The 24,553-nt window shown below is 44.6% G+C and overlaps 1 protein-coding gene across 4 annotated transcripts; it reads left to right on the plus strand.

The window, feature by feature from the left end:
* The first annotated feature begins 791 nt into the window (after nt 1-791).
* nrf1 (nuclear respiratory factor 1) lies at nt 792-20,674 on the plus strand. 4 transcript variants are annotated; one of them, XM_071916006.2, is made up of 13 exons: nt 792-864; nt 3,175-3,295; nt 3,880-4,024; nt 4,907-5,021; nt 5,207-5,333; nt 5,904-6,044; nt 8,860-9,018; nt 9,307-9,522; nt 9,683-9,781; nt 10,433-10,477; nt 11,105-11,262; nt 14,253-14,377; nt 19,435-20,674. In XM_071916006.2, the coding sequence occupies exons 2-13, from the start codon at nt 3,218-3,220 to the stop codon at nt 19,593-19,595; spliced, it is 1,569 nt and encodes a 522-aa protein (XP_071772107.1). In that variant the 5' UTR covers nt 792-864; nt 3,175-3,217; the 3' UTR covers nt 19,596-20,674. The 4 variants fall into 4 exon arrangements, with proteins under 4 accessions (XP_071772107.1, XP_078138244.1, XP_078138243.1 ...); XM_078282118.1 differs by having other exon boundaries at nt 3,175-3,286; XM_078282117.1 differs by lacking the exon at nt 792-864 and adding an exon at nt 915-961.
* Nucleotides 20,675-24,553: the final 3,879 nt, after the last annotated feature.

Raw genomic sequence — 24,553 nt, forward strand, 5'->3', positions numbered from 1 at the left:
TTTAGAACTGTGTAACTGAAAAGGGGCGTGGTTTGGCAGCTCTTGTGGGGCCTTCAAATGCTGTCGGAAATATGAAACACTATATAGAGCGGCAGATGAATGATCCAACTGGATCCCACAAAGTGGCACATAGCCTACACTATGACCGGAAAAGTGGGAATTTTCTGACACCAGAGCTGTCTAGATGTGATGTGTAGTGGATTGAAAGCATGGAAACTGTGCCAACAACTGATGGTAAAAGTGATGTATTTTATTATTATCCGTTATTGTTTTACATTTTATGTAAATAATCATTAGTATTGTATTTCTATTTTCAGTCTTTGTTTAGCTTCTAGTTATGTATTTTTGTCATACATATAGGGCCTCCGTTGTCCTCTTGGGAAGAGACAACTTCAAATAGTATTTAGCCTAGATTTAGTTCATATTTCCGCAAAAAATATACAACCCTTGGCTAATAAATAATAATAATAATAATAATTAGAAATAAATAATTAAAACATAGTTTACATGCCTGATGTACACTTTGCACTGAACATTCTGTTGCGTCAGTACAAAGCAGCCGTACCAACTAATAAAATAAAGCAAATAAAACAACGGCCACCAAGAAAAGCACTTTTGTTCAGTGTTTCTATTATATTTCCGACCAAAAGCACCTCAAAATGCACAATAAATATTATTTACAACTTCTGAAACTCGAATGGTTGGCGTTTAGGAGGAGCACCTGAAGGCAGCACTGGTGCAGATCAGTATTGTGTGCGCGCTGAGTGTGCTGTGTTTCCTGCTGGTTCCTCTCTGTCGTCCATTAGAGCTCGGCTCCCAGCCCCTCTGTACGGCGCAGGCCCGAAGTAGCGCAGCCGCTCTGAGGTTAGTGCCCTACCGCGCAATCTCCATCTATTTCAGCCCCGGCGCAGCCGCATCATCGAACCCGGCAGCATTGGGGTGAAAGATGCAGATTGTTTAGGTGTTGACTGGAGCAGGGTTTGATAGATACCGGGCTTTTTAGGGCAATCATATTCTAGGCGCGTATCGACAACAAGCTCAGATATAGCAGAATAGCGGGGGGAGAGACGCAGGCCGCTGGGCCTGTTGTTGCGCTCTGTTTGTCTGATATTGCGCGGATTAACGTTACATGCTAGCTGCTGCGTTTCCAGGGTTTCACTTTCAATGCACATTCTATGAATTAATGTTCGATTACGGACACCAAGAAACAATTGCTGCTTCTGATAATAGTTACACCCCATTCAGATAACTAAAGCTACACCGTCAGACGCTTAGCTAGCTAGCTAATTAGCCAAATGTAGGGCATTGCTAGCTTAGCTCAGCTGGCCAACCATTGCCAGCCAACCGGCCAGTCAGTTAACGTTACACCAGCTAATGCACTACCTATTTAATACTGGCAGCTTTGCCAGCTTACTAAATGATTTAGGGAGGCAATGTTAAACTATGGATATGGCCCAGGCGTGTGCCGTTTGTCAGTCATATGCATTGATTAGCATCCAGCCCAAGTAGCTGGTGCTGGTGATATCCAGAGTAACGTTATATGGGATGCAAATGGACCTGTCTCTTGTCTGCAGTTAATGACTGGATTTTGACTCCATGCGTTGTTGTAACTGTTTTGATGGTTTGTCATGATGTTGCTCCTGGTCAGGTCTCCCTTGAAAAAGAGATGTATAATTATAGTCTTAATGGGACTAAACTTCTTAAATGTTATTAATTTATAATAATATAAATGCATGTAATGAATGAATCAGCTGCCCACAGGCCCGAAGTGGTGCAGCCTTTCAGAGTTTAGTGCTCTAATTTACCGCGCCAATTTATCTTTTATCCCCACTGGGGATAATCTGCCCCAGGGTTAATTTCATATAAAAAGCTGTTTTCAGGTAGTCCTTTGCTTAGCATTGTATCCTTATCTTTACTGTCTTATTCAGATTGAGTCGTGGATTTACAGATGGACAAAGCATAATGTATGTGAAAGTCACAATAAAGTGTCTAGTTGGACCTTGGTGTATAAATGAGCCACTTAATTTTCACCTTTTGAATGAATGAATGTTTCACCCCTTCATCAGAGTATCAGCCCTCTCCAGACACAGATGCACCAGACTGCTTGTTGCAACTTGCCATTGTACATGCAAACTTTTGCACCTGCTCAGACCACAATTGCATTTTGACTCTCCCTAACAAGTTTATCCAGAATGCTGCTCGTTTTTATTCATAATTGCAGGGGCTTTACATAGTAGATTTTTTTTTTACTGCCAGGATTTGAAAGCACAGGTCATCTCTCTTCTCATCTGTTGTGAGACATGAATGAACACATAATAAAGGGAAAAAATGAACATCAACATGTTTGGGTTACAATTATGCTACTCCAAATATAGCTTCATAATGATGCAATGTGACGCCCTCTAGTGGCAGATCAGTAGTGCTGCTATCAGTTTCCCCAGACTATAAGCCCAAAGGACTGATGACAGAGTGGCTGAAAGAACAAATTGCATTTGCTAACTGGCATATCTACACACTGTTGATAGACAATCATATCTACTCTATTTTTGGGCAGTAGTAAGGACAATGCATAACCAATATTGTGCACTGCTGCACCAGAACCTACTGTAAACATGGGAGTGTGAATGATGCCGCTGTCTGGTTTTCTCTTCAATTCCTTGAGTCTGAAGGTCTCTCATCTGTTCCATGAATTTTATTGTGCACACAAGTCTACATAATTAGGCAAAATAGATGCAGTGTCTGTACAGATGTGGTACCTAGCATGTTCTGTTTTCAGAAACATTGTCTCTCCATATATTATGATCTGACCCAGCTTTATTGGCATTCCAGTTAGGCTTCCCTACACATTTTTGTAAGACTGAGTATGTGCAACCAGTATGATTGGTTGTTGCTGTTTGATTGCAAGCACATCTTGCAGTAATAGTAGATATCATTAACAGCTAGGCAGTGCACATTTTGCACATCCTGTGTACATGCTGTAATTGTAGATTGGTAACTGCAAACATCTGTAAATGTATCTAGTCCACACATCAGGAATTCTGCCCATAGGAGTTCTGTATTTGCGTGGTGAAAACGCTGCATGACGGAAATAGTGGAATATTACTGGGACAAGACGGGGTCAAAACATTTCTTGTAACTATATTCTGCTGCATCTCTCTGTTTGTCTCTCCTCAGTCAGTGTACCGTGGACCCAGCAGTCTAGACTAGGTGGCAGGTAATGGAGGATCACACCATTCACCAGACAGAACACATGACCACCATCGAGGCACACGCCGTCAGCCAACAGGTCCAGCAGGTTCCCTTCTAACTATAGTGACCACAAAAAAACTAGACAGTTGTAACCAGGGAGGATGAAGGACGTCGCTATCACCCTCCTTAGCACAAACAGACCTGTGGCTAGTAAATCCCGTAATTCACTAGCCGCTTTAGCTATTCTACCAGCCAGCACTTGGCTGGTGGCTTGTGTTTTTCCCAGCCTGCTGTGGTTGAAGTTACTAAATGCGTGTCTTGTTAACTATAAACTCTTACCTAAATGTTTCTGCAATTATAAGAATAACATTAATAATTTTTTTTTTTTGTTATTACACGAGAGGGAGTGCTATTATATTATACTGTATATCAGCACAGCTGTGATTCAGTTGTAGGCGAAAGATAATAATAAGATATTTATCAAGTAATGGTAATTTGAGACAACAGATTTTGATTTTTGTATTTTCTTTGTCTCTGGTGTTGCCAAGCAACACATAAACTGTTCATATTAAAACACATGTAAAGCGGAGTGATACATATAGCAAAACGTCCCAGTGCTGTTATACTGTATATCGGCACTCCAATCAAATGACTCGACCGGAACTAACTATTGTATGATACTGTATATAGGTGCATGTGGCCACCTTCACGGAGACAACCATGATGAGCGCTGAAGAAGACTCCACTTCCTCTCCGGATGACGATCCCTATGACGACACGGACATCCTCAACTCAGCTGGCACCGACGAGGTCACCGCCCACCTGGCCGCCGCAGGTCAGTCCAGCCAACGGGGAGGAACTGAGTATTCGGTTGTTCCAAACAAATGGGAGTGGAATATTTTGCCCGAGGGAGTTTTTCACAAAACATGAAATACATGCACATTTTTATTCTCTTTCATTCTGTTCAAAAGAAACCTGTTGCTTTGTTTCACTTGTGGGGAAAATGTGTATCTTCTTCAATTCTACAATTCCAAAGAGATCCTGCACCTACAACTGGGATGATATGTATCTCTTCCAAACATGACATTCCAAGAAAACCACTGCAGCAAGATCACAGCTGCCACACTCACTGGGGGGGAAATTAGGGTTGTGAGTACTCTCTGTCCTTAGTCCTGGACCTCCTGCAGTTATTTTCACAGATTATGTTCTAATCTTATCTCTGTGGCGAGTTATTCTGCAGATAAAACAGGTCAGTGAGGTCGGTGTAATGCTTATAACTGACCAACAGATGGTGCCAGTGGACTTCTTAGCAGAGGCTGTGTTCCTCTACTGCGTTGTCTCCTGTCCACACAGTTTTCAAGTCCATGTTCCGTACTCCCCTCTTTCCTCAGTTAACAGACAACATTATTTCCTTTTCCCTTTGAAGCTGAGTTGACATGGAGGCAAATGGTGCCAATGGGCCACAGTTTCTCCTCTGGTCCAGCTCCATTTTAAACCTCACTTTTTCAATTCAAATTTATCTGCAGAGACACTAGAGTAATAACCATATAAATCATGATGAAGCATTTAAGAGAACTATTCTAAGCACAATTTAGAACAGAAAACAAAAAAGGGGCAATAACAGCATTCAAACATAACCTAAAACTATGTTGCTCATTCAGATTACCAGCCTGTAGTGCTGTGAACAGACAAACCTGTTGTTTCTCTCTCCTCTTAGGGCCAGTGGGCATGGCAGCTGCTGCTGCCGTGGCAACCGGTAAGAAAAGAAAGAGGCCCCATATCTTTGAATCCAACCCCTCCATCCGCAAGAGGCAGCAGACTCGTCTGCTCAGGTGAGCTAGAAACAAACCTCTCCTGAATTGTATAGTCCTTCAGCAGCTACAGTGACATAAAATATCATTTTCAGCACCTGCGATTGTTGTTTATTCTGAAACTTAGTCGCACCACTTCGTACTCAGTGTTGTATTTTGTGGCTTTTATTCTGAAGTGGTAAGTAAATGGTGGTGTGTGTATACAGGAAACTGCGAGCCACGCTGGATGAGTACACCACCAGAGTGGGCCAGCAGGCCATAGTGCTGTGCATCTCTCCCTCCAAACCCAACCCTGTGTTCAAGGTGTTTGGTGCCGCCCCTCTGGAGAATGTGGTGAGTGCTACAGTCAGCCGGGTTCAGTGTCTTGAACACAGTCGGCCACTTAACTAATTGCTGCATGATGAAATGACCTTGCCTCTCTTAATGTCTGCAACATCAGTGTGCTACTGCATTCTTGGCAATGCCACTTCCAGTTTTGAAAGAATTATCTCAACTAGAATGAATGGGTTTCAAAAAATAAATGTTATATATTTTATATTTTTATTTGTAATAGAAGGACTGATTTTATTCATCACAAACAACTGCAGTTTTTTAAAGTTGTGTCAAATAATTTTTACCCAGCAAAGGAATGGCAAAATGTCTTTCATATTCCTTTCTTTGGGTTCTGTTGCTATAAAAAGAAAGAGAGCCTTTGCACACAGTGTATGCCTCTACAAAGTGTTTTTCTTTTTACTCATAAGTATGCACCTTAGATTTATATTTAGATTTCCTTGATTGTGAATTTGCTGCATTGTTGCTTGCCGTGTCCTTGTCCCCTCTTTGCTTGGGCGCCATTCTCTCCTAAGTGCGCCGCCTCCACTTGCCATAATCCAAACTATACTGTATGTTCCTTCTCTGTCGCAGGTGAGGAAGTATAAGAGTATGATGCTGGAGGACCTGGAGAACGCCCTGGCTGAACACGCCCCTCCTGGGGGAGAGCTGGCCTCAGAGCTGCCCCCCCTCACCATTGACGGCATCCCCGTCTCTGTGGACAAGATGACCCAGGTGAGGTCGGGCTTGGTGTGGAAAATCGGCACCGGCTACCAGACAAATACAGGCAAATTTTGAAAACAAGTGGGTGTGCTTTTATACTCACAGCTCTGCTTGCCTACATAGACCTCCTTCGGTTTCCACAAAGATTTTCACCAAGATACGACTATCAGTTTGTAGATATTCAAATCTGTGAATATACTATGTTCAAAATGTGAACATTCCCAGCAGAGGGCACCAGTGGGCAAAAAATCAAAATCCCCCCTTGAGATTGTGTTTTTTATTGAGTGTGAGCAAGAGCTTAGCTAACTATATGCATCAAGGTCAAATGCTCGGTTTTAGCTATTTTTGTGTGCCACCAATGTCATATGATCAGTTTGGCGCATGCATTTTTACACAGTGGTCATTACTTTAAAATGAGTTCATGTCGATGATGAAGAGTTGCATCACCATTAGGTCAAAAATGGAGTCCAGGCGTACGGCAGATAAGTAGATAGCAAGTGAATTTTAAAACGAGCTTAACGTCTCTCTTTACCAGGCAGGGTGTGGTACCGCGGAGCAGTGAGGGGGAGTGAACAGTAGATTTCTCTGGGTAGGCCTCTCACTGCAACATTAGCACCGGTGGCAGCCCTCGCCCTCTCTCCTCCCAGGGGATGCCGGCTTGTTTACTCCGCCATCCCAGCGCTGCTGACGCATTCATTGGATCATCATCAGAGCAGTCAGCATGACAGTGGCCCTCGGAGACCGCGCTCAGCCCCGGGAGCCCGGGAGCCAATCCCGGGGCCAGACGGGTCCTCCGAGGGCAGGTGTTGGTTTGAACCAGGAAGCAACCGGCCGTTTGTTTTTCTGTAGATTGGAGGATGAGATTAGCAGGAGTAACCTGTTGCCTCACTTAACTCTGCCAAGCTGGGTGGAAAGGTGTGGGGGTTGGGGTTTTTAGAGGTATGTGTGTGCCATTTGTTTAGACAAGATGCCGTCCAATCCCTCTGGGAAAGGTTGATCACCCTTGGAATTGGGCAGGAAATGGAGGGCTTTATATGGAGTGGGAGCTACTTATAATGTATTTCAAAGAAGCTTCTCCTGGTCTGTATATGGGCGTGGGGGGCGGGCTCTGTTATCTTCTACGCAGACATCCAGGGTTTGCGGGGAGTCCATGACAGAGCTATCCCAGGTGAGGTTGCGCTGGCCGGGTGTGGTGACCCGAGCAGTGTCCCGGGCCAACCCAGGATATGGAGCAGCTGTAGCAGGTGATCCCGGGCTAGCCTGAGCCCATAATTACCCCCTAGCAGGCCGTGTCAGGGCCAGGGACCCGGTAACATAGCTGCCTTACTAGATGCTGATTGGACCATCGCGTGGAGGATTAGGATTGGGGGTAGGGTGGTGGGTGTGAGGACAACATGCCACTTAACTCTCCAGCCACTGTAATTAGGCCATCTGCCCTTGCACGTATACATCCACATACATCCTACACATGGACCAGCCGCAGGTGGAAAGGCGAGCATCTTGTTGCTACCATGTCTTCGTTCTGTGGCTAATCCAAGTAGTTGTGGCACTAGGCCAGTGTTGCCTGAAGTGAACTCCACTGCCCTTCGCGTTTTTTCACTCCATTGATGCTTCCAGTAGTTTTTGTATTTCCAAACCAGGTGTAATAAGTTATTGTCCATCCATTTTCTATCAAGAACCATTTTGTCCCATCTCTGAGTGTAATGCACTGGGAAAGTGTGTATGTGGTGTGCGTGTGTCAGAAAAGGGGGCTTGGGGTGGGGGGGGGTGGCGGCGGGGGGATTTATTTCTCCCGGAACCAAATTTAGCCCGTGATGTCAAGGCAGGCAGACGCTGCAGTGCCTCATTGTGCAATATAATCCCCCGGTGATGCTTGCATATTACCAGGACACTGAGGACATTGGCACTAAACCCCACCCCAGCCTGTGAGTGTGAGTGCGTGTGTGCATGTCCTGCAAGTGTTTGTGCGCTAGAATTATACGTGCGTGCACTTTTCCCAAAGCAGGTGAGTGGATATGCGTGCGACTGCGTTCGCACCTTGAAGTGTGTGCGTGCATTTTAGCCGGTGGGTGGGCCATAGCAGAGAGCCAATTCAGATTAGACCCCCCACCCCACCCCTCTCCACCCTCTCACCCCAAAATTCTGGAGGCCTCTCATGCAATATGGCGGACAGAGCAATCAGCACACAATTGTCTTCTTATTACAATCTTTGGTTCTAATGACCTTCACTGAAGAGCTCCGTCTGCCTCACTTTTATGGTTCATGAATGGTACACTCCACTTAAATATAGGGGACAAGCACTGATTCATTCAATCAATACACAATAATGAAATAATGACTTGGGTTTCTACAGAAATCCATAATATAACATAAGTTAATGAAATGTTTTTGTTTGACATTGATTTTCTTTTTAACAATATTGACCAGCTTGTCCTTATTAGTACCTGTTCTGAGTGTATTCGAGCCTTTGGTAGGATAAGTTGACGACCACTGAGACGTGTCAGATCACCTTTGATGTTCCAGCGGTGTCTGTCTGTTAGGTCAGGCTGGAGCCACAGCCATAGATTGGTCTGTTAATAGACATGAGCGGCTTGTTCTCCTTTTAGAAAGCCTGTTTCTATTTGTGGGCCCTGACCACCTCAGCACCAGCAGCAGGTACCTGATCAATACACACCTCCTGCTGCTCAAGGGCGCGTGTGTGTGTGTGTGTGTGTTAGTGTGCGGGTGTGTTACTGACTGCAGAAAGACTGCAGCACTCTACTTTGGAATTTCGGTGTCTGTATCACCTCTTGCTTCTTTCCCCTCTCCGTCTCTCCCCCCTCCCCAGGCCCAGCTGCGAGCGTTCATCCCAGAGATGCTGAAGTACTCGACGGGCCGAGGGAAGCCCGGCTGGGGCAAGGAGAGCTGCAAGCCAATTTGGTGGCCAGAGGACATTCCCTGGGCCAACGTCCGCAGCGACGTCCGCACAGAGGAGCAGAAACAGAGGGTGAGACACATAATAATCTAATGATGTGACACTTTATTCATCCTCATAGGGAAATACTGTTTTGAAATTTGAATGTTGTCACCTTATTCAAATTTCTGTTCTAAGCTTTCTTAGTTAGCCACTAGCCAAACATTTCCTTGGCCAATGGGCAAGTGGAGAATTTGGCTCGTTATGTCTTCCAAGGTTGTTGCTTCACTTGATTTTTGTGTACCATATCCTATGTCAATCATCCATATAAACAATCTGTAGAATTATCTGGCGTATCAACTCCTATTTCTATCTCACCAGGTGTCATGGACGCAGGCGCTGCGGACCATCGTGAAGAACTGCTACAAGCAGCATGGCCGCGAGGACCTGTTGTACGCTTTTGAGGACCAGCAGGTAACCACGGTAACCAACACCCAGCACCACCTGACCACCACCCAGGGCATCGCCCACCTTGTGCCCTCACAGACCGTGGTACAGACCATCAACAACCCTGACGGAACAGTGTCGCTCATCCAGGTACGTTTTGCCCATTATGTAAAAATGTCCAAGGAGCTTCCTTCCAAATCAAAAAGACTATATGAGAATGTGTATATGACAGGTCTTTTGTTTTGTTGTTTTTATGTTTTCATGTTCTCTGCTTCGTTTTCTGTGTTCCTGAACCCCACCTCTCCCTCAGGTGGGCACAGGGCACACGGTTGCCACCCTGGCAGATGCCTCAGAGCTGCCTGGCGTGACGGTGGCACAGGTCAACTACTCTACCGTGACTGATGGAGAGGTAGAAAATGCAAACACACACACACACACTCACCAACATGCACATCTAAAGATTTTTGCACCACATACTCTGTATGTTCATATGCACACACCTTGATCAGCAATTCATACTGCAACACAACACTTTCTCAAAATGAGTGCCATATGTACTGTACACCTTGTTATCCTAACTGTAGTGGTAAATCCTAAATCAACTATTACTCCATTCTTGTAAGTATTAAAATTGATACATGTAACAAATTGTCATTTTTCTACATTGAAGACTGCACATATTGTCACTATTGCCTACTTGTATGTATACGTAAAGTGTTTTGGACATCGTAGTTGATGTGATTGATAATAGCACAGACTTGTTCTCCCACTTCTCTAAGCATTGTGAAATGGAGTTTTTACACTATGGCTATAGCAGCAGTAAATAGGATTTGCTAGTGTGATAGATGTGACATTACTACAGTATAAATACTAGGCATGGTGATGGATGAATCCAGATTGCAGAAGTGAAGAATATGAGTGTTAAACCCTGTATTTCTCTTCTTTTTTTTTTTTAAAGAAGTGAGCATTTTACGTTTTAAGTGGAGAATGACAGTATTTTGTGATGCACATTCACACCATACACAATATGAAATATGAAATTCTCTTTACTCCTCATCAGATGATGTGTCGTGTGATACCAACAACGTCATTGCCACAGATTACTGTAAGCAACAGAGCTACATTTCCCTCTTACCGTAGGCTACGACAAGTGTTTGTGACAGGACCTCAGCACCCGTTTTTGCAACAAACATCTGACGTAGTGTAAAAATGGCCTTTTCCACCCATGTCTTCTGTTTTTTGTTCTTGCTCTCTAGTTTACAATTTCCTCTTTGCTTGCTCTTATCTTGCTGCCATTCTGTCTTACTTGCCTGGGCTTATTTTTCTTGTACTACCTTTTGAATGAATGTATGAATCTTTATTGCTCTAAAGGGAATTTGTCTTGCCTGAAGGGCATAAAAAAAAAAACACACATTGGATGTAAAAACTGCAAACACATTGACAATTATCATGCATAGTATAAATGGAAAGAGCACAAAGTATGGAGTACAGACTTTGAAGTGCAGAGTGCTGCATTCCATGCAAGGTGCAGCAACTACAGTTCATACAAAATTGTCTTGCATCTCTCATTTTATCTCATCCTGTTTCACTCTTCTTTACTCTTTGTCACACATCCATCTCTCTCACACTCTTCTTTCCCTCTTTCTTGCATCTTACTTACCTCTTTTCTTACCTCTTTCACTTCTTACCTCTTTCTTACCTGTTCTTTGTTCTCCACCCGTTTCCTCCGCAGGTGGAGCAGAACTGGGCCACCCTGCAGAGCGGGGAGATGACCATCCAAACCACCCAGGCCTCAGAGGCCACCCAGGCCGTAGCGTCCCTGGCTGAGGCCGCTGTCGCCGCCTCCCAGGAGATCCAGCCCGGAGCCACCGTCACCATGGCCCTCAACAGGTGATGCCGGTGCAGGGGAGAGGGAGGAAGATGTTATTTGTCAAGTTGTGGGGGGATTTGGGGTTTTAAAGTGGGCATAATTCTAAGTATTCCCGGTTGGATCAGGATGTTGGGCGGAAATTTTCTCTGGAAAAGAGAATTTCAAATAGGTGTTACATTAAGGTAGGCTTAGTAAGATGGGTGGTTTGGTGAAGGAGAGAGTAGAAATGTGTCCATAATATGAAAATGTTATGAATGAATATTCATGATTTTGTGCATGTGTATATTTAAGAGCAGCTTGTTTTAGTCTGATGAACCCAAGCACAGCACATGACACCCTTTGGGCCCGACCCCTGCCCTGAATGTTAATGAGAACATAAATACACCAGTATAATGTATACTGAGTAGATCTTGTTTGCCTCGTGTCCTCAGGTCATAAATGTTGCTCCTCCCCACAATGTGTAAGAGAGGTGAAACAGAGATTGGACAGTTAATGGTATTTTACTCAGGCGAGGAAAGCATCAGTGGTAGCATTAAGCGGTCTCTGCAGAATTGCTTCCACCATTTTCCTGACTCCTTGTTGTTATAGCTATGGAGTGTAATTATTAAGGACCTGTCCATATGACAACACTGATCACTCACCACAACGTACAAACTGGATGTGTACATTTAGCATGTTGTGTGTAGCCTTCACCGACACAATCCCCAGCGGTCTTCAGTTACTAATGGCGGAGCCAGCAAACACTGTGTAGCGTGGTAGGAGTCCATAATTGCACAGGCAGCTCTAACAAATGGAAGTGGGACAACTGTCGGGGCAGGTCACTGCAGGCCCTCGAGGGAAACTACCTCTCTCCCTGCTTCAGCACCTAATTAATTAGCCTGTAGCTTTTATAGAGGCGGGGCGCAAGGTGCGCAACCAATAAATTGGTTGTCAGCCAACTATCTGCATGTGCTAACTGCCTAGCATCATTTTGTTGATCAAAATAACAAGGCTAGTGAAGGTGCTAAGTGCTTGCTGATTGCTGAGTAGTGTGACTAAGTCAGTGAAGTTCTGAAAGTAAAATCTAAAAAAACTAACTAACTAACTAACAAGTCTTTTGAACTCTTATATTCAAAATAATTTTGTGTCATCTTGCAACCAGCTAGCTTCTTGAGAAGTGAAGCTACAATATATTGCACTTCAGCAACAGGCTGTCTGCAGATCCTTAAAGTCTTCAAATGTCTTCAGTCTAGACTCAGTGCCTTAAAAGGTCTTGAATACAGTTGCATGTAGCATTTCAAGTCTTCAGTTTTAGAGGTGTTAAAAATGTTTGTTGGTGCGCTGTTGCCCAGTCACACAGACCTGTATTCAGATCCATGTGCCATGGTACGCAGAGAGAGAGAGAGTACGCAGGTTTTCATTCCGACCGAACACTACATCAGGTAATTTCACTGGTTAGTTCTCCTCTCTAGTTGAAGATGTGCTACTCAGTGAAAACCACCTGGTGTAGCGTTTGGTTGGAATACAAACCTGCAGACTCTCAGCCCTCCATGGCACACGGTTGGAGGCTCCTGGTCTCCAGTTTGGATTTTCACATTTTTCAGATGCATTCAGAAGTTGACCTTTCTAACTGCCATCAAAGGTCTTAAAAAGTCTTTAATTTAACTGGATGTTTCATCAAGCAGACTCCCTGAGATATTGAGATGCTAGCTGTTGTTTCACTGCAGCAACGTCAAGGCAGTAATCTCAGTAGTGTATGGGAGTGTCCCAGGGGGGCTTGTTACCTGCACCCACCTGAGTCCCCCCTCCCCCCCCCCCCCTGCTGTTTACCTCTGGTTACTCTGGGCTCTCGGCTCTGCAGGCTCCGGAACATTCTGTCTCTGTTTGCCTCGCTCCGGAGGGGAAAAGAGCTTCTTTCTGTCTTGCTATCTCTTCTGCTGCATTCACATTGTGACCCAAAATTCACCTGCAATGGCGAACTGCAAAACACATCTGTAGAAGCCTTCTCCTTGCAGAGGTTGAACCATTTCACGTTCATTGATTGATTCATTTTTGACATTTCATTTCAAACTGTCTACCAGGTTATATTTTGCAGAAATTATTAAATATGGTTCGCATGGCAAATTCTGCAATACAGATATATACAGAATTATAGCTTTATGGCGCAAAATCTTTAATGCTAAACGGAATAATGGCTATAAAATCGATTGGGTAACACTGCTAACGTTGGCTACTTTGCTGCAATGCTAGAGCATTGTCTTGCATTGCTAGATTTCTCAACACCCAGTTTGTTTTTGCTGATAAAAGGCAAAAATTTGCAAAATGCAACTTCAGTCATCAAGGCTCAGTAGGCAGCATTTTCTGCCAGTGCTGGCAGAGTTTTCCATCGTTCTACTGAACAATGAACATGGAGTTCGCCGCATCCCGCCACAATGTGGATGCACCATAACTCTCTGCTGTCTGTCTGTCTGCACTCACTCAGCTCCCCCCTCCTTATCTGTCTGTCTCTATTTCTATCTGAGATGTGATTATCAGCTAAGCTGTGAACAATTCAATTAGTTCATACTGAAGTTGAAGGTGTGGCAATAGGCTAGTGGTAATTCTGCTGGATAGATCTGGTTAATGAAACTGCTTTGTTAGGCCCTTAGCACCTGGCCACTGGGGAGATGTGACAGCTTCTCCATAAGACCAGACTAGAAAAGCTTCTTATAGCTCATACACTCCTGCCCCTTCACCCCACATCTCTCTAATAACTAGACCGTGTGTGTGTGTGTGTGTGTGTGTGTGTGTGTGTGTGTGTGTGTGTGTGTGTGTGTGTGTGGTTTTCAACTTTGTAGCAGAGATTGTGTCTAAGAGTTGAATGTGTACATGATGCTAGATTTGTCTGCATTCACTGATGCAAGACTTGATGTGTTTTCATTCTAAACTGTGTACATATAAAATGTATATTTGCCTCTATTTGTACATACGCTACACTGTATCTAACGTATGTGTGTGTGTGTGTGTGTGTGTGTGTGTGTGTGTGTTGCAGTGAGGCAGCAGCCCATGCTGTAGCGACGTTGGCAGAGGCCACTCTACAAGGCGGAGGGCAGATTGTGCTGGCAGGAGAGACGGCAGCTGCTGTTGGGGCACTGGCCGGGGTACAGGACGCCACAGGTACATATCCTCCATAACACTGTGCTAAACACACCGAACACTGAGACACCACACATGTCAATACACCACCCATGACACAGTATTTAGATAATGAATGACAGCAAATGACTGCATAGTTCTTGATGTTTCAGACAGAGGTGCAGGTATCAACAATATTCAAAACCAGGGGCCTATACTACGAAGCAAGTTCAACAAAGTCAGCGTATGTTTGAGTTAGCCGGCTTCACTAAACCTAACGTTGGGGATCCAGATAACCGGTCTCACGTAGCTGGTTATCAACTGGCTCTGTCAACCCAGGATTTACCTAACAGCTATGAGCGCGTTCACATGAAAGAACAGATAGTTATAGAAAATAGTTTGTGGACACATTGAGGCTGTAAAAAGATTTTCTATTCATAAAGTCGGTCTCTTGTTCTTCGGGGCTGCGGTAATGGAATATGAATAGCCGACATTGAACCAAACACTGTTGGGAATTCAATTAAATAAAGTCAGCGCAATTAATATATGCAACAGTAACTTTAATCCATTAATAATAGTCAATTAAGTAGCCTACCTGCTATATCCCCGATATAATAAGTTATCATGGAAAACAACGTGATTCTACTGGTCTGTAAACACGTCGCCCTGCGAACAGCACTTCTTACTGTCTGTTAATTCAAAAATAACAGTTTTCAGTTTTTTATTGGGATTTTCATTTGTATATTTGTCCATATCGGGGTCCTGTAGGAATGGTGACTCCCTGTTTCCAGAGAGCTGATTGGTCAGAAGGCGGGCCTTTCATACGTTTTGATCCGATACCCTGAACTGAACCTGCTCCGGAGCAGGTTAGCCGTGCAGCATAAGTTACCATGGTGATCTACCCCAGTTAAAAATGAACCACCTTCGTGAGACCGAAAAGCCAGGGTTAAACCCAAAGCTAGCTCGCTAACCCCAAATCCTGCTTCGTAGTACAGGCCCCAGTTGTCCATGTGACATTTCACTTAGTGGATGTCATCATGACATTGTGACTGACAGTGTCTGACAGTTATTTGTCAGTGCTGTTATTGCAATGCAGTTTGTGCTGGTTTAGGTTGGTTTAAGAGATTAAAACAAGAGATTTCCATAACTACCTGTATGCATGTTAAAAAACATAAATGAACTACCAATATGAAATAGTGCTTTGACAGGATAGTTCATCCAATTTTCTCAGCTTGTTTAGCTGTTGAATTCACTATGTGGCTATGAGGAAAACCACTGTCATTAACAGCCGCCATGTTGGGCTACTAAACACCTTGTCATGACACAAAATAGCACAGATGAAATCCCAGCCATGGCTGGCAAAGTAGGAGGGAGAGAGAATTAGAACGATACCAAATTCCCCAAAGAGTAGAGGGAAATAATCCAAATCTTTGGATCAATCAATCAGGATGAGCACTTCTCTTTCAAAACTCTTTTCCAGTTGATGGTACTTGGTAAATCCATGTCATTGGGTCATTATGAGACAGTTTCCTTTTTCTCAATCAATTGGACTAGTTTCTTTGCACTGTGATACATGGTGAACTCCTGTCCAGATCATTTTTCTATATGGTATTCAAATCAACTGGTGGAGAGGATGAATATGCAAATCATAAAACGTTGAAGACCGTTCGCTTTGGGACATCTATCTATTTCCTCCTATTTAAGCAGTTTGAGACTCAAATTACCATTCAAGACAGAGTTAGGAATATCTGTGAAGGATTGTATCTGTTGTGAGTAACTACAGAGGGAAATACAGTAACAGACAACCGAATGCTTTTATCAAGAAGTTAATTTGGCTTCGTGTTAACACCGCATCCTTACTAATTGGCATTTGTCTGTGTTCACTAACCAATGGCATTTCTAATTTGCGTTATTGGGTGTAAGCTTCCCTGGTTACTCCGGTACCAGTGTGTCGTGGCCGGTGAGCTCGTTACACTCTAATCTACTCTGTGCCGGTGTGACAGATGGTGTGTGTTTGTGTGTGTATCTCGTAGCAATACTCTCCCTTCTTTTAATGATACGTTAGCTGCATGACCCCGCTGTCAACCTTTTGCGTGCGCCCTGCATGTCCTGATGTGACAGTGCCGGTCTATTGGGATCGGATCCCAGTCCCAAGCCTGCAGTTTGTATGACAGCCTCACATGCTTGTTGGCCAGCGTCAGCAGCCATTATAAGCACATGTTCGGTCAGTATCCGCAGGGTGGGACTCAGACCTGCTGGCACAGCTACTCAACTGATGATTGACTGATTGCCAAATGTAGAATGTAGGTAGACAGACTGAGAGGTGAAACTAAGCAGGAAAAACACACTATTGGGATACACACCAATTTGTAGATTCCATCAAAACCACATTTATATATCATCTGTGAGCCAAATCACCCACTCCTATTGAGCATTTTTCTTTCACAATGATAGTCAAGACTTTTGTCTCCGTCATCATACTGTAAAATGGTAAGAATTAATGACTTTGTTAGGTTAACAAACATAAAGAGACAGGTAGTATCAAGTAATAGCCCAAACGGACAGTGTATACCTATAGGCAGACAGCCTGGATACACACACACACACATATCGTCAAGCTGTCAATCTTTTTCTTCTTTCTGATCTCTTCTGTTCAATACCATCCTATAGTGGGACACACACACACACACTCACAGTACACTAGCCTAGGGGTATGAGCAGGTCCCCAAGGGCCCCTCATAAAGAGCTTTGATCCACTCCATTATCAGTCCATGGTCTAATCACTGGGCCAGCTGTCAGCGCACTGGGCCAGGTTCTCCTGCTCGTCCATACACATGCACACTCACACACTAACAATCATATACATGAATAAAGACCTTCTTCAAACAAGCATATGTACATCCCTGTATGTATGCTCTCTCTCTCTCTCTCTCACACACACACACACACACACACACACCACCTCCTCTCATTGTCCGTACCCTGCATTAGTAGGATGAACGGCACAGAAGTGAAGCATGTATTTAAGCACCAAAGCTGATTAGCTAGTATTGCATCTACAGTTGAAGAAATGGGCATCAGAACCCTTTTCTCCGACTAGTCTTAGCATTAAACCACAATATGGCCTCTTGTTTCCAATCACTGCTTTGCATTTAACCCTAGCAGATGCTCTTCGCCTAAATGGTTATCCTTCAAATATCTACATTGACTGAACAATTTTACTCCCATAAAAGAAAGGACAAGGTAAAACATAGGTAGAGTGTGGCAGTCTGTATTTGCATGGTAGTAGACTACAGTGATGATGAGTTTATTATCCAAATGTAAATTAAAGTTATTTAAATCTAAAGCCGCAGCCTTTGTGGTTTGAAACCTTGCTCGCCAAGCCATAATGAGCGAGGCATTCGGCTGCAGTAGCTCTCTTCAACAGCCAGTGAAGCTGCCAAAGCCAGTCCTGCTCCTCACTATTGACCTTAGCTAATCACTATAGTGCTACAGAGGAGTGGAGAGCAGCGTTTGAAGTGCGCTGGCCCAGACGCCGCTGATTGGCTTGTGTAGAGACCCTTCACTGACACAGGCATGCAGACACACACACACACATACACACACGGCCACACCAGGCACGGCCCTTAATGTCTTAGTAATGATGTTTGAGAGGCCGGGTGAGGCACTTCACTCAGTAACTGTGCTGTGTCCGTACCTCGCTATGCCAGGCCCATGCCCCGCTCCCTAAGCCCTCCTCCATAATCACTGCCGGCACAATTACCTGCATCAGCACAACTTAACCCTGTCACCAAGCACTGGCAAGTGGGCTTAGCAAGAGCCTGCGTTAGAGGGCCAACAATTACAAGCTAACCTGACGAAGGGGCCTGACATGGGATGTATAATAATGAAGATGCATCATTTATTTCTTTTTCTTTTTTTCACTTCTACATCTTTAAAAAACATATTATTCACATAGACTGCGGCTACCAAGTGTTATTCGAACGCTGCAACAGACCTTCGTCTTTAGTTATATATTTGAAAGGGTTCCACGGGTGATGATGTGTGTTAAGTGCAAATAAAGTACCGCATCTTAGCTCACAGCAAATGGAAGCAGGCATGAGCCACCGCCATCCCCTACTCTGACCTTCTTGCCTTGCCTGTGACACTGTGACAGCTTGTAGGGTGGGGCAGAGGCCCACGTGACTGCAGCAGTAATCCCCAGGCAGAGACACACACACTCACACACACACACACACACACACACACACAGCTGGGCACGGGGGAAGCGAGGGGCTGAGGTTCAATCGGACCATTGTTCAGAAATGCCGTCTCTGTAACATGGCTGCCTCCCTGTCGCACACAACTACCTGGACTCCACCGCCTGCAGGCCGCCGTCTCTCTCACACATGAAGGCAAACAAGCAGTTCAAGTATCTGTTGGAGTATTTGTTGGCACTCTTACTCCCCGTAACTGTTCTGCATGCTCAACCCACAAGCTTTGAATAAGATGAAGGTTTTTGTTCACAAAATAACAACTGTATGAAACATATTGCGATATTACAATAATTGAGATAATCAAATATAGTCCATTGATGTTGACCCTTGTTTGGCATTTAGCCATAATTAGGCCCTTTTCACGTCGTCATGGTAACACCTTCCATGTTGAGAAACCGGTGCATCACAACTTCCTGTGGCAAATTTCTTTTTGGGACTTCTTGACAAACCAATCCAACAAAGACAACAAAAACAACAAAATGGTTACTAGCTACTACTACTACTACTACTACTAGGTTACTAATGGTTACTAGCAGACGAGGAGAAACTGAAGCCTATATAATGGAAGAGGGAACTTTAGGTGAAGAACTTGTAGCCTTTCTCTAGTTTAGGTTCAGGAGTCAATGAAAACAGGTCAGCAAGTCTTTATACTTCACCAATGTTCATTTTGTGCAGGTTGTGGAGCGATTTAGTGAAGGCCAGAGCTGGCAACAGGAAGATGTAATGCACCAGTTTCTCAACACGGAAGCTGTTACCATGACGATGTGAGAAGGGCCTGTACAGGCAGTATATAGATAGTTTTGTGTGTGTGTAAACCCAACATGTTCCCCCTCTTCTCCTCAGGTCTGGTCCAGATCCCAGTCAGCATGTACCAGACGGTAGTGACCAGCCTTGCCCAGGGTAACCGGCCCGTCCAGGTTGCCATGGCACCTGTTGCCACGCGCATCGATAACACTGTCACGCTGGACGGCCAGGCGGTGGAGGTCGTGACCCTTGAGCAGTGACATTTAGTCCCCTGAAGCGACCCGGGACGGAGCAGGGGGGTTTTCCCCGCCGTTCTCCAAAACATCACGCTGTGTACAATGTAAAATATATTTTTAGATGTACATCATCAGGGGAAATAAAAGTGACAGATTTATCAATGCATCGTGTTTACTATGTAAAGATATTGCTTTTGTTGAAGGGTTTTTTTTGTTTTTTTTGTTTTTTTATTTAGCTGCATTTTTTTTATTTTTTTTTAGCTCTGTGATGTTGACAATTGTGTTACAAAGGTTAGAGTATTTAGTATTTATTTCTTTACGATTAACCTTTTCGTTAAAATAGAGATGAACCAAAAAGCCCGGGAGGAAAGCCACCACTGCTTTACCCTGCACCTATCACTGTCCTGACATTTTGTTACCGTCTGTGCGCTTGACCCTTTCTGTTTTTGTAGAACACATTTACCAATTCAGTGCCATAGCCACAAATCACTCTCTTGTTTCCCATAACCTGGATCCCTGTTCTCCATTTCACTGTTTCCACCTCTCCTCACCTGGAACTGTCCTCGCCTATGGAGCGGCATCCAAGCTGTAGACACTCCCAGACATTTCTCAGATTAGAAATTTCCCCCAACGAAATATTACTTTGAATGACTTGTCTTGTTGTGTGGTTTTCCCCTGTGCTGTTTTACTGTAGTCCACGCACATGCCAAGATTTGTGAAGACTCAGGATATACATCAAGGTGTTTTATACTGCTGGATTGCTGAGCTGGCTTCTCGAAGCGGCCATTTTGTCTACCAGGTCCGTTGATTTACCGTGCATGGATAGGAGCACCCCTTGGTATATTATTTTTTAAACATGAACTCCTTTGTATGTCACTTGTAGGACCGGGTGGTCTGCATCCTTTTGTAAGTCACGGGAAATAGGTTGTATATTGACAGGAATGTGTATTTGGGAAGTGAAACATTTCTTCAAATCGTAGGACAAAAAAAACGTTGCTTGCCAAGAACCATCTGACTTCACAGCTGTCATGACAATTGGTTTGAATCTCACCAAACTCCTGTATTTAAAAAAAATCCCAATAAAATGGCTGCTGTTCACCTATCACACTGTCCCTCTCTTTGTTATTAGAATATATTTTATACAACTTTTCAGTCTTCTCCCTTTTTGAGTTTTGCCTCATTTCTGAGCAGTTAGCCCCTTAATGATGTAGTTTCCACAAACCCCAATGACCTCCACACTCTCCTCTACACCCCCCCACCCCCTCAACCCCTCCCCTCTCCTGCCGTGACAGACAGGGCCCTGATTACATCATAAGCTGTGTGGGCCCGCCCCTCCCCCTGCTTTAAAGCCTGGGATTTGCTAGCGGGGCCCTTCTGTTGCGGAGTGGAACAGAGAGAGAGACGTTCAGGCCTTAATCTGTCAGGCGTCAGTGTATATCCCGCTCTTCCTCCAGATTAAAGCGGAAGCAGGTTGCATTCACACAGATGAAAAGATCCCATTTCCCCTCTTGTTTTATGTCGACCCCTGTTATTTTCAGATGGGACCCCTCGTTTGTGCTGGAGGAAGGTTCAGGGAGCGCGGCGTGTGTTTGCGTATATGGGTGTGTGTCGGTGTCTATTTAATTTTGTCCCAGCAGCTGGCGGGGTGGGGTGGGGTGCTGTAGGTGCGTGGCAGACGAGCACGTCACACTGTCACTCCAGATTAACAAGGCCTTATTAGCGTGCTTTCTTGGAAGCAGGCCTGCTCCTCTCCCTCCTCCATCTCTGTCTCCCTGCACCATCCATCCGCTCAGCCACACTTACGCAAAGTGCAGTGAAACCTTTCAGCTGTTTCTTAAAAGCTGAACTCAATTGAGTTAGCGTGACTAGACACCGCTGTCGGCCCACTCTACTGGCGGAATGGCACAGGTTCAAAAAGGAAAGGACTTGTTTTAAAGTGATGTAAAGCCTGGCCAGTGAGGTGGTGCAGATGTAATGGGCCCTCAATGCCTTCAATTGAGTTATTCAAAGTTTTGCAAGGACTGAAATACTAATACTAATACTTTTTAATGTATTTTTTGGTACGCTACTTTTCTAGTGAGAAATCAATCTGCGTTTGAAGAGTTTCCTTCCAAAATGAGATCTCATTTGGAAACAGTATGACCTACACTTGCAAAATGATAACACAAAATGATAGGTATGGGGCAGTTTAAAAGATAACTTAAATCCTTGGCTGACAAAATGACAACACTTTAACCTAGTAGATTCTCCAATTTTTTCCTAAACTGGATATACAGTATAGCATTTTGGGATAGGTGTCACTGTTCACATTTTTCTTTCTCGTTAAAAAGGCCTTAAAAAGCTCCAAATGTAACTTGCAGAACCCTGCAGACACTCTGTGATCAGCTAATGGGCTGCAGCATGGGGCCAATCCAGCATGTGGGCATGTGGGCAGATCCATATAGTGCCAGCCTTGGGACTGGACCTGGAAGTCTAAGGCCTCATTTATAAAAGTTTCTTCAAGCAACTGAAAGTGTCTGTTATTCTCAGAATGTTGTGCTTATGGCCAAATCCAGAGTTGAAGCCAAAACTGTGCCAAAATTAGCCCCTTAAATTGATTTTCTCAAACCAAAAATAATTTCTGTCATTATTCAAGGTGAAATGTAGCTTTTCTCCTTTTTTTTTTATCACATTCTTTAAAATGATCATTATGGAATCACAGTGTCAAAGAACCTTTTTTAACTACGAGGTCCCTGGGAAGCAGAGAGCTCCTGTTACTCGACACATGGTTCCCTGGCCTGCAGTAGCGGCTGCAGGCTGCACACGCTCCCGGAAACAGATGTCATGTGACACTGGAGTCATTGCTGAAATCTGGTGGTGGAATAAGCATTCTGTTATTGGTTGAGTAGTTCACCTGCATCGGCCTCCATCTAGGCCTAGCAGCCGTGCTACTGAAGAGCGACAGCGTGTGCTTCACTGCAGCTGACACTGTGTTACACGTTACATCACCGCACTCACACTCCTTCCATCAAGCGACTTTGAACCTGATTGGATGCCTTTAAAAACATCCAGTCCAGGCAGTCAGGCTGCAGTGTGGCTGCTCGCACTCTGTCCTGGGGCAATATCTTTATTGGAGGAAGATCACTGGGCAGAGGGGAGGCAGTGCTATTGATTCTCCCGGCCGGCGGACGAGGCTCTACCCTGGGCTTCAGTGCCAGGCTCCACAGGGGGCTGCAGGGTGGGAAGGGAGGGATGGGTCATTCTTGTTGCCTGGAGTCGTGCAGGCAGACTCTAGGGCAGAGCTTTAATCTCCACTAATCGTTTCTTAATACGTGCATCCCAGGCCCTACACCCCCGCACACACACACACACACACACACACACGGGCACACACACACACACATATGCACACACTGCTTGGAGCCCAAGCCCCCGCTTGCTCCAACAGGAGATAATCTCCTACCCCTCGTCCTTGGCGTGGGGTTGGAGCCACGGGTTGAGAACCCTCACACAAGGAGATGGGCTCTGTAACCCACCAAATTTAACTGATGTTTCTTAGAGATGAATACTTTCTATCTATCTTTCACCGGCTAAACATTTGCAAAATAAATTCAACATTAAACCACGTCTGCCCCCACTGGTCTAGAACCAAGCCTTCTCTTCTGAATCTGTCTCCCTCTCTACTCTCCCACTGTGGAAAATAATATAAATACATCATAAAAAAACAACAAAAAAGAGAATGTTAAATCTAAAGCTAGATGAAGACATCTGGGCCCCATACAGAGTTTCCCCCGATGCCTGTTCTGTTTCTTATCATCACCAGACAGGTTGCTGATGAAGCTGCCTCTCCCATAACGGTCTAATAATGGCATCCTCACCTTCCCAACTCACACCTCTGCCCACCTCCAGCCCAGACACTGCGTAAGAACGATGAGACTTAATCTCATTTCACTAATGCTCTGCAGCCTGCATTAGAACACAGGCACAGCACTGTCTCAGCCCGACTCTACCCACCCAGGAAACTCTGTGTGTGTGTGTGTGTGTGTGTGTGTGTGAGAGAGAGAGAGAGAGAGAGATGGAGAAAGGGGCCAGGGGGGCTGTGGGATAGGGGGAGTGGGGGGTGGAGGGGGTGGAGGGGGCTGAAAAATGCGGTGTAACCTGAGATGCTTGGCCCATCTGGAGAAGGCCTCGCATTGACAAGGGTTATCCCACAATGCACTTTGCTGCAGAGAAGATCGTTACAGGGAGTCTGACACAATGGATCGGTCTTTTGAAAGTATTTATTTGCATCACAGATATGTGGATTTGTATGATAAAACAACATGTCATTTGAGCAATAACAGGTCAACAGGTGCACATACAGTACAAAGTGAAAGCCTGTTCACCAGTTACATTCACATTATCAAAACCCAGGCACATGCATGTGCTAATAACACTATGCATGTCATATGTGCGTGACATGTTCTGCAATATGAGACGCAACCACAGAGCTCAGTCAACCTGAATCAGTTGTCTAGTGAATAACAGCTTGAGCTGAGCTCCTTTATGTCAGCTAGTCTCACTGTGTATCGCCACAATCTCATCACTTACGTTCTCTTTCTATTTTAATGGCCCACCCATACAAAAGCAAAAAAAAGCCTCTGTACGGGTCTGGTGACAACGTCCACGCAGATCAAATATAGCTAGCCTGGGGGGGCAAACTAGTAACAATACAAATCATATTAGCCAAAGCTGAAGTGTAGGCTATAAAGCAGGATTTATGCAAAGGCAGATAAAGAGGTTTTAATCCCCAGATCCCCCTGTCACCTACATTAACAGACCCTGACCCAGATATATGGAGCTCAGTATGTAGCAGCTTTCCGAGCCATACTGTCGATGGACTGTTACAGCAAACCAAACCGGCATCTGAGAAAGACTCGCTCACTCCCCACCCTTTTCCCCAAGCACGTTTGGGAAGGGAGGAAGGGAAAAAGGCCGCATTGAAAGAGGAGGGTAAGATGACA

The sequence above is a fragment of the Centroberyx gerrardi genome, chromosome 24, assembly GCF_048128805.1.
Source record: "Centroberyx gerrardi isolate f3 chromosome 24, fCenGer3.hap1.cur.20231027, whole genome shotgun sequence".
Classification (NCBI taxonomy): Eukaryota; Metazoa; Chordata; class Actinopteri; order Beryciformes; family Berycidae; genus Centroberyx; species Centroberyx gerrardi.